The 11,032-nt window shown below is 41.9% G+C and overlaps 1 protein-coding gene across 1 annotated transcript in view; it reads left to right on the top strand.

The window, feature by feature from the left end:
* Window positions 1-3,514: 3,514 nt before the first annotated feature.
* The window catches only part of esyt1a (extended synaptotagmin-like protein 1a), a 63,487-nt gene continuing 55,969 nt past the window's right edge, over window positions 3,515-11,032 (top strand). Inside the window, exon 1 of the mRNA XM_078431395.1 lies at window positions 3,515-4,228. Within this exon, the coding sequence (XP_078287521.1) occupies window positions 3,902-4,228 (327 nt within the window). The 5' untranslated portion in view covers window positions 3,515-3,901. The remainder of the gene's footprint in view (window positions 4,229-11,032) is intronic.

Here is an 11,032-nt window from a genome sequence, read left to right as displayed (position 1 = left end):
AACCATATTCTCTTCTCCCTGCAACATTTGACACCCTTACTAATCAACAATCTTGTCAATCCCACTTTAAAAATACTCAATGACTTGGCCTCCACAACTGTCTGGAATGAATTCCACAGATTCACCACCCTCTGGTTAAAGAAATTCCTCATCGCCTTTTGAAAGATACATCCTTTTATTCTAAGCATGTTCCCTCTGGTCCTAGACTCTCCCACTAGTGGAAACATCCTCTCCACATCCACTCTATCCAGGCTTTCCATTATTTAAGTTTTTTTCAGTAACTTGCACGGTTCAAAACAAGCAAAAAGTGCAATTGGGAAAATATTTTATTTCACAAGTCGTTGTGAACATCAGTCAGCACTGTTGGACATAATTCTTAACTACAATATTTACTGAGCAGGCAATGGCAGTAGTTTTCATGTGGAGTAACCATATTGCAGAAATGTAAATTAGTACCAGCTGCTCTTTCTGTCTCCCCATATTTCAGTATCTCAAAGTGTGCAAAAATATCATTTGTATCTAAATAGAACCTAGGTCTACTTTAAAATATACCTAACAGATTTGCATTGAATGTTAACATTTGAATTTCACCTAAAGGCATTTTGCAAATTCTTGAATGTAATCTAATGATTGTGCAGGTTAGTCTTCAGATGATGTTACATATGACGCACAGAGATTACACATCCTTCACCTAGATCCACAATCGGACATGGAAATCCCAAATAAAAAGCATTCATGCCAGTCAAAGCTTTTGGGTATTGAACAGAAGACAATCCAATGGTTGGAGTCCGCAGAAGGGCCCCAACCCAAAATGTCACCTATCCATCTTCTCCAAAGATACTCCATGACCCGCCGAGTTACTCCAGCACTTTGTGTCTTTTTTTTGTCAATGGTTGGAGTCATACCTTGCATAAAGGAAGATAACTGTGGTAATTGGAAGTCCATTATTGGTGTAGGAGCCATTTATGCTTAATTCAGTTATTATCATTGTGTTATGGCTATGTTTTAATATTTCTAGTTTATGTCTTTTTTGCCTGCTTATGGGTGTGACTTAATGCGTAATGGGGAGTGTCTAGATGGGAGGAGGCTAGCATGTCGACAGAGGTTGTGGGTCAGTTTAGACTCGGAGGATGGTGAGCATACAGTTCTTTACCATGCGCTCGTACCGGTTATATTTGTAAGAACCATACGGTAATAACTGCAGGAATTCTAGATATTGTTAGAAGAAGAAACAAGTTTATAAAGTACGGAAACTGATGAATTACTCTATGATTTGTGCTATTTTAATAAAAACCAATTAATGAAGAAAAGAAGTTTGGAAGATTCGTTTTTGTCATGTCAGAGTGCGACGTGTGCGTAAGCTATACCTACATTTCATCCCCGAGTAGTAATGGCTATCGAAGTGGGACTTTGATATGGTAAAGAAACTGCCATTACAATTGGTCCTCAGACAATTCTGCAGGAGTTCCTCAACGGAGTGTCCTGTACCTACTTGCATGTTCTCAAAGCTGCTGGGCAAGTTCCACATTAACAAACTCAATACAAAGGCCTAGTTGCTTAATGTACTGCCAACAGTCCTGATTAATCAATTTCAACTCAGCCTATGTCTATCACAGATGTCCTCTTTGTCCTACACAATCCTCCTCCACCTCTCCTACTGAAAACTAACTTACATCTTTTTCCTTCCTAGTTCTGATGAACGGTCACAGACCTAAAACATTAACTCAAGTCAAGTCAAGTCAATTTTATTTGTCACATACACATACACGATGTGCAGTGAAATGAAAGTGACAATGTGCACAAAAAAGAATTACAGTTACAGCATATAAATAAAGTTAATAAGTTACTATAGTGTAGACAAAAATTTAGTCTCTGGGGTTATAAAAGTTGACAGTCCTGATGGCCTGTGGGAAGAAACTCCGTCTCATCCTCTCTGTTTTTACAGCGTGACAGCGGAGGCGTTTGCCTGATCGTAGCATCTGGAACAGTCCGTTGCTGGGGTGGTAGGGGTCCCTCGTGATCTTGCTTGCTCTGGATCTGCACCTCCTGATGTATAAGTCCTGCAGGGGGACGAGTGTAGTTCCCATGGTGCGTTCTGCCGAACGCATTACTCTCTGCAGGACCATCCTGTCCTGGGCAGAGCTGTTCCCAAACCACACTGTAATGTTGCCGGACAGGATGCTCTCTACAGCCCCAGAGTAGAAGCAATGAAGGATCCTCAGAGACACTCTGAATTTCCTCAGTTGTCTAAGGTGGTAAAGGCGCTGCTTTGCCTTACCCACCAGTGCGGCAATGTGCGTTGCCCATGTCAGATCCTCTTTGATGTGGACTCCCAAGTATTTGAAACTGCTCACCCTATCCACAATAGACCCATTTATCTCCAGTGGCGTGTACGTCCTTGGATGTTTAGCCCTTCTGAAGTCCACAATCAGCTCCTTCGTTTTAGTGACATTCAAGAGGAGGCTATTGTCCTGACACCAGAGTGCCAGATCAGCCACCTCCTCCCGGTAGGGTAGGCCTTCTCATCGTTGTTGGAGATCCGGCCCACCACCACAGTGTCATCAGCAAACTTGATGATGGAGTTTGAGCTGAACCTGGCCCCACAGTCATGTGTGTACAGGGAATACAGTAGGGGCTTCATGACCTTCTAATCCCCCCACATGTTCTGTTTTGTATTTCGTTCTACTTATACAGCTTTCACTCCTGCTGTTTGAAATTCTTCAGGATCAGAAAGTATGAAGAGCTTTTTCATACCTTCAACCCGAAACTAAACTTTTTTTTCAGCAGAATTAACTAGCAACAAAATTGCACTGGACCTGTACATGGCAACAGGGAAATGTTGCCATAAATGAATCATGGTCTGGAACAAGATTTGAAGTATTCGGCAAGATTGAAATTAAGCGAGTTGAATTGATATTGATCCATTTGGGTGAATTTCGTTGTCTGACAGTGAAATCCCCTCTCAATGCACTCACAGAGCCACTCCCTTTAGGGTTATTGACGACTCTATACACATGCAAAAAGAAAACTGAAATTCCTCAGTAATATTTCACAACGAATCTATAGTGAATAAATATCCAGCTATTCAACGTGGCAAGCAGATAAGTTACTTGAGGCGGCCTTTCTAATCAGGCGGTGTGATGCTTGACATAGTACTCGGTGTCTTGGTTCCGCTGCCTGCTTCTGACAGCCCCGCAGGTCAGTTTTCAAAACAACACAAAGGTGCGTGGGAACAAGATGGCACTGATATTTAAAATAAAAACTGCGCCCAACACTGAACGGATATGATGAAAGTTCAATTGAATCGGGTGAATGTGGAGGCAGTTCGGAACTAAACTTTTTAGATCAACACAAAGAAAATCCCACACTGGCGAAAGCACAGTCCTCCTCAAAGTGACCGTTCTGCGCGATGAATTAAATAGTTTCCTCGATTTGTGGCTTTTTTTAAAGCGTTGAAAGGGAAAGCGTGTTTGTTGATCGAACAGAAATGTGCGAGCACGTCTTAATTCACCAAAAGAGTCAGTGCAGATATTCGGAATGAAGGATGCGGTGAAGATGCAGACACCAGCAACGCCCTCCAGGAAAAGGCAAGGGCTATATAAGTGGGAGGGACGAGAACCCAGCTTCACTTCTTCCCGCTGACAGGCGGTGGGCCAGCTCTGTGGCCGGCTCAGCGAGACGCTGCCATCTCGCTGGGAAGCGAACGCCTCGCAACCCCGGAGCGCGGCTTCTATGCGGAGGTGGGAAAGCACGGCAGCTGCTCGCGCTGAGATGACTGCCAGCGTCCTTCACTGAATCAGTCTACTTTAAAAAAAAAATAATTGTATGCTGAGTTTTCTTTTTTCCCCCTCTTATCTTTTTCGTTGTTCGATTGCAAAAAAAGCTAAACAAAATTCACCTCATGGAGCCGGACCCCAGCGCTCGCGAGGAGGGGGCGCCGGCCCCGGGTGGCAAAAGCCCCGAGGAAGCCGCGGCTCCGAAGCAGGCGGTCACCGACATGATGGCACTGTTCACTCGGTTTGGTAAAACGCTCCTGTGGCTCATGCCGATTTATCTGACCGGCTACTTCGGGCTGAGTGTGAGTTTTCTGGTTTTCGGACTGATACTGTGGATGGGCTGGAAAATGCGGAGGGAGAGCAAGTGGAACAAACTGAGGGACAGCTTGTACTTCTTGGACAACGAAGAGACCGTCACCAGGAAAAGAACAAACAAGAGCCTTCCAGCCTGGGTAAGACACTGGCAAGCTTTGCTGCGCCCAAAGTGCAAGCGCGTTTAGTTGCAAAGTTTCTGTATCTGCAGGGAATCTTAATCCCGGCCAGAAAAAAAAATTGGAAGGAGATCAATGCGCAGAGTCCGTAGTGCTGATTCCAGATGTAAAATCAAATCTTTGCACCAGATAACTTGGCAGCAGTGAAGATCCTGTTTTTAAATGCCAAACGCACAAATAGTGTTTGTCACAACAAGTATCTGTATTCAACTTTGCAGAGCACTTTGCTCGATACAAAGGCTACATTTTAAGTATATATCTCTACATGTGAACGATGATTAATTGTTCTATTTCTGCGGATACTGGTGGGAAGTTCCAAAAGGGTGAGGTCACAAGCCTGCATTCCGATGAATATACTTGCATTGCACGTCTTTGTTGAAGGATTATTTTTAACTAACATTTTTTTTTGTGAACATAATCTTGATTAAATCTGGTGAACATTTGTCATGGGAGAGTTGCTGTGCCTGGGGCACTCAAGGTGGCTTTCTTACATGTTTTGTACTAAGGTAGCTGTGAAGCAAAGATGCATTCTTCATGTTTGTCACAACTTTTGATACAAGCTTGTAGTTTAATTTCGGTCCTAGAGATGCAACGACCATTCTATGAAAATGTATGTCTTGTCACCAAGACATAACGTCGAAGTGTGTACCATGCCGTTGAAAAGGAAATGCAGAATCTGCGTCTCATGGGGCACTTTTTATAGGATTTAGCCGTTGGTGCATTGCTGTTTTGCTGCATCATAAAAAAAGATGGGGCTGTGTAGTCCCCACCCATGATTTTCCAGGGGGAGGTAATAAATTAAATTTAACGAGGGAACATTAAGAATTCAGTGGTGGGGGGGGAGGAGGGAAGGAAGGAGGGAGGGAGAGAGAGAGAGAGGCTAACGCATGATCCATAGTTGTTCTATGTTGTTACTTTTAATCTTTTTTTCTCATTCTTAAGGCATTTTCTCCCTTGATACTCCCAGAGCCACACACCACTTCTGTCTGAGAATATTATCCATGTCCGAGGAACAGTCCATTCCTGGGGGGAGGGCTTTGCTGATAGGGTGACTCAACAAAGGACCGGAGATATGAGCCTGCAATGTACACCATGTAGAGCAAAAAAAGTGAAACACTGAATTACAAAGTAAAATGCTGTGAAATCAGTTGCTGTTTAAATGAAACACAGCTGTACAGGCTGCAATGGAACAAATTTCTGTTTGATTTCACTGTTGTAGAGGGCCTACATCATGGGCACTGAATGCTGACGACAAAATGGGAAAAAAGTGGAAATGAATTGCTGCTTCATCTGGACGAGTTGTTTGGATTGCTGGGTGGTGGGAAAGAGATAAAAGTGTAGGTGTTGCTTCTGCTGTAATTGCATGGGAGGGTGCTGTGAGACAGTGCATGTTGATGCAGCTAGAATGGTGATCCAGCGAGCCCTTTGTAGGTAGAAAGGTATTCGGGAAAGGGGAAGAAATGAGTTCTGTGAGTTTGACCAGGCTGAAACAATGGTTTTGAAATGTTAGCCCAGCTTGGAGGAGGGCAAAGTAAGCTATATGCTGTTGGGTGATAAGGCTGGAGATCTTTGATGAAATTAGGCCAATGCCTATCTGTCTGGGAGAGATTTAGTGGTGGGGTCATGTTCCAGTAGTAGGCATCAGCAGCTGTCTGACAGTTCATGTTTGGCCCCTGAGGAAATGTGTCAAACAACAGTACCACCTTTGTCAATAGAATTGATGATCGTGTTTTCCTTAGTGACTGGAGGGTTGCAGTTTCAGAGTGGGTGGGTTAGGGTGAGTAAGAACAATGGAAACTTTTTTCTCATTCTCTTATTTCATATTTCCAGCAATTGTATTGAATTTCACAATTCCAGCATTTTTTGTTTTCCCTCTGTTCTCGTCATTTATTTGCACCTCAGCTGCTTCTCTGGCACCACCAACCTTTGCACCATTCACTCTTTAGCTCTTTTGCTTTCTTCCCTCCCTCTCCCACTTTGTAACTTAGTGTTTGATTTCTAACTTCTCCTGGTTTTGATGAAAGGTTATCAACCTGAACCATTAACTCTGTTTATCTCTCCTCAGATGCTGCCTGACCTGCAGATCTGCCCATGTTTTATTCATATTTCAGGTTTCCAGCAAATGCCGCATTTGTTGTTTTAAGCTTAATATCCCTGTTTCAAATCCATCCAGATTCATACATGGTTTTTATTCTATCAGGCACACTCGTGTCATAGGTGTCAGGTGAAAATGCCAGAGGTGCATTTTGTGTTATTTATTTTTGGACACAGTGCCCAAATTAGAACACAAACCAGTTTTGCAGCATCTTCCAACAGTGTGTATAGATCTGCCCTTCTTGTACCTTGTGATCTTTGTACAAATAATCGTTCCTGTGCTCCTCCACATAAATGTTCAAGTCTGTTTTGCTAAGTTTAAGAAATCTGACACCTAGTTTGCATATGGTTTGTTGAGCATTCTAATTTCCTTTCATGTATTAATCATCAATATCGAATAATGTTGCCATTTGTGGATGAAAATTGAATTAGGAAGGTAATATTGGTAGTGTACAACAATATCCAAGCATTGTAGGGCTGTGGGAGATTACAGAAATAAGGATGGGTAGGGTGTGAAGACAAAATTGGGAACTTGAAAATTGAGTTATCGCTTAACTGGAAACCATTGCAGGGGTGATGGGTAAATAGTACCTTGGGACATGGGCAGAAAATGTTTAGGGTATTGGTGTTTATGGAGTATTGAATGATAGAATCCTGTTGAGAATGCAATAGAATTGTCAAATCTGGAGGCAATAAAGCAGGAATGAAGTTTTTAGCAGCAAAGACGTGCGGCAGCAATGGATTTGCATCCTGTTACAGAGGCGGAAATGGGAGGCCCTAGTGTTGGCTGAAGCTCGCTGTGGGGTCAAATATGACACTAGGCTTAAACATTAGCTTTGGTTTCGAACATTTGTCAGAGGGATGGAGTGAGTGATGATGGAAAGCACTTTGTGTTGGGGACTGAAGACTGACTTGGATCTTCCCAATAGTGAGTTGGCAGAAGTTTCTATCCTTCCAGACCTGGATACGAATAAACAGTGACAATTTAGGAGTTGGGACCATTTAGTGGAGGGATGGAGAGTGGTGATCTTATGTAGAGTTGGATATTGCAAGAGTGTGTGAAAATTGAACTTTTTGTATTTAGATTGGTAGAACGTGTAGATGAGAAATAAAATTATTTCTTCAATCATATCATGGTATCTTGGAACACTATTTTTTGTAACATAGCAGGGGCAATAAACTTGATTATGGAGGTGTTCATAGAGGTGGTCCTGGAAATGAGGTACAATTCTGGGAGGCTGCAACTTGCTTGAGGAACAAAAACTGTAAATGCTGAAAACTCTCAGTGTCTGCAGGACTAATGGTTTGGGTCAAGGAACCTTCATCAGAATTGTTGCCTTCTCTTTTGCTTGCCTGTTTTTCCATATGGTAATGAGCTCAATTTAGATGGAGAGATCTCTCTCCCCACTTCTGTCTGACCTGGTGAATGGTTCCAGTATTTTTCAGATTACTGGTATCTGCAGCATTTCAGCATTTCTCCTTTCTACCTTCACTATTTTAACTGATAGGTTAGTATTATGAAAATATTGAGCTCGCCCGAGAGGTAAATTACTTTGACGTTAAGAACGTGTCTTACTCTAGGAGCAATATGTATGTAATTGAAAACCAGCCATGCAAACAGCTTTTCAATTGATTTTTCACCTGATTGCTGCAATCGGAAACAATGTTTCATTATTTGATGACATTAGCAGATTGTACCTGACTTTGGCAAAACTATCATTGAAACATATTAGTGAATACTAATTCCCAAGTTTCACAGCAAGTAACTTACTGATTCATTGAAATATCTGGCAAGGGGATATCAATGTTTAGGCCCAGGCAAAAGAAGCAGCTTAACTTCTGTCTAACTTTACTTATTAATGTCATGTGTAAACATTCTCTGGACTTTACTCTATTTTGTGTTTAAATGGTTCAGGAATTGTACAGGTTGGAATTTCAGAAAGGCCCTGAATGCTCTTGATACTGATGACAGTATGCTATCTATTCCCCTTAAAAAAAAAAAAAGCCTGCATGTTGAGACAGTGCCAGAGCGGAGATAGTTGGCTAAATCCCCAGTCAATCCAGCTTGGTGCTCACTGCTACAAGTAACAGATCAATTTTATGCACAATTTATATGCAACAAACTTTCTTTGGAGAAATTGAAAGATTTTTTGTTTCCTCTGCTCAATCTGACTGTTTTCTGAGCAAATTGACTCTTCCCATTCGGCAATGAATGAATTGTTGAGCGCCACCCCATGTAACTCACTAGCTGACAGTGTTGTCAAAACAATTTGCATTTGAAGGAAATATTTTGTTAAATTGCTATAGGCTGAATGGCTGGATACTAATTTAGTAGTAGACTCGACAGAGGAAGTGGGTGGGAACACAGACAAAATTATGGGGATGTGTGGGAAGAGATGGGATTAACTACTTTGCTCTTTAAAGGAATCATTACAGGTGATTTAGTTTAGAGATACAGTGCAGAAACAGGCCCTTCGGCCCACCGGGTCCGTGCCGACCAACGATTTTCCTACAGCCACTAGGGATATTTTTTTACATTTACACCTAGCCAATTAACCTACAAACCTGTATGTCTTTGAAGTGTGGGAGGAAACCAAAGATCTCGGGGAAAAAACCCACGCAGGTCACGGGGAGAACGTACAAACTCCGTACAGACAGTGCCCATAGTGAGGATGGAACCCGGGTCTCCAGCGCTGCATTCGCTGTAAGGCAGCAACTCTACCGCTGCGCCACCAATGAACCAATCAGTTTCTTCTGAACAGTATTCCATGTCTGAGAAGACAGCAGAAGTTCTGATTCTAATATTAGCTTCTGTGTCACTAGTTTTCAGTTTGGGCATCTAACTCTGTCATTAACCTCAGGTTAGAAATAAACAACTGATCGTTTTACAAAGGGGGTTTGAACACTGTATGCATAATACAGACACTAAAGGTGTGGCATTTGATCCCAACAACCTGTGGGATTAGAATGTGGTGATTGTGGGTTCAGACAGTCTGTTGATATCCCAATGTCTCTGATTCATTAGGGTCATAATTATCTAAAGTATAATATAGCAAGCAGGCTTTTGAATCCCCACAATGTTTAAATGGAGGATAATGATATGGAAACTCAGACCAATGAATAAAAGCCTGGTGCCATAAGAAGACTTGGCTCACTTTTGTATGATTTCATCTTTAAATACTTGTGTATTCATTAAATTAGGCAGCCTCACAAATGAGTGCAAGCCACGTGCTCAACTGCTGAAATTGGAAGGGGTAAATAGGAGTTAAGGGCAACAGACTAGAAACTCCCAGTTTGTTTCCTCATCTCCATGTCAGGACATTCTGAATTGCTATCATTGGCCTTGTTTTTTAGATTTGGGAATAAGGGGGGGGAGGGTGGCAGGAGGAAGAAATTATCAGTAACTGCTGGAAAGTGTGTGTCTGGAAAGAATAGATCTTGGTGACTGAATAACTGAACTTGGGCCTGTGCAGAAAGAATAGCCACTTGGGAGAGGGAATGAGGAGTGTGTCTTTTGGTGGATATAGTTGGTGAGGAAAATGGTGGCAATTGCTCCCTGAATTTTAGTGTTTTAGAGTTTTAAAAGCATTCCATGCCTGTGATCTGTTTTATAATGTCCTGCTTTTTTCTTTGGGGTCAGCCATGGTCAGCTAATCCCAGGTGAGAAATTGGTTATCCCTAAAGATGAAAGCATGTGGTGCCCCGATCACTCTTTCAAATCTTTGCTATTGTGCCGGAAAAATTACTTGTTTTATCTTCTACATATTTCTCAAGTTTTAGAAAAACAACTTTTTCATACCTTCCTGCCAGCTTTGCACTTGCACACATGTTTTCCATTAGTTGCTGTGACTCATTCAATGAATTGGTGCCAATAAACTTTAGAGGAGAGAAAGGGAGAAAGGCAGTGTATTATATATGATTCATGTCTTTTGTGATACTCTGAATTTATTCTCAACAACTCACAGCCTCATTGTCAGCTCTTCAATCACTAGGAGGTGTCATTAAGTGCACAATGTTGTCCTTAAACAATTAACTAAGGTTGAAAAGAAACACAATAGATTGCAGATGCTGGAATCTGGAGCAAAAAAAACCCTATTGGAATAATGGAATAGATCAAGCAGCATCTGTCGAGGCAAAAGGATGGTTGACAGTCTGGGTCAAGATCCTGCATCAGAATTATCAGTGTAGAAGGAAGCTAGCCAGCATATAGAAATGAAAGGGAGAGGTGAAATGAAGACTAGATGGAACAAGATGGGTGGAAGAGAGAGATGATGGGTAGATGGAGCTATGCAGCATCTTCAGTCCTATCAGAATTTTGCCAGTTTCAGTGAGATGTTCTAATTTTTCTGATCTTGCCTCTTCATGGCAAACCTGCCACCCTCTGTGTCAAGTATATCCTTTTTGCTTAAGGAGACCAAAACTGTCCATATTACTCCAAGTGCGGTCTCAAAACCCCTTACAAATGCAATAAGATTCCTCTACTGTTGGCAAATCTTCTGGTTATAAAGGCTAACCTACCATTTGCCCTCTTAATCACTTGGACTTAAGTCATTGTATACAAGCACGCCTTGGATCCCTTTGATCATTAACATTATCTAGTCTCTCATTTAACAAATACTGTATTTCTGTAATGTGCACCAAAGTGGATAACCTTATTTTTACGCACTGTTC

The sequence above is a fragment of the Rhinoraja longicauda genome, chromosome 42, assembly GCF_053455715.1.
Source record: "Rhinoraja longicauda isolate Sanriku21f chromosome 42, sRhiLon1.1, whole genome shotgun sequence".
Classification (NCBI taxonomy): Eukaryota; Metazoa; Chordata; class Chondrichthyes; order Rajiformes; family Arhynchobatidae; genus Rhinoraja; species Rhinoraja longicauda.
The sequence above is the reverse complement of the archived record's forward strand: the minus strand, read 5'-3'. Positions and strand labels throughout refer to the sequence as shown.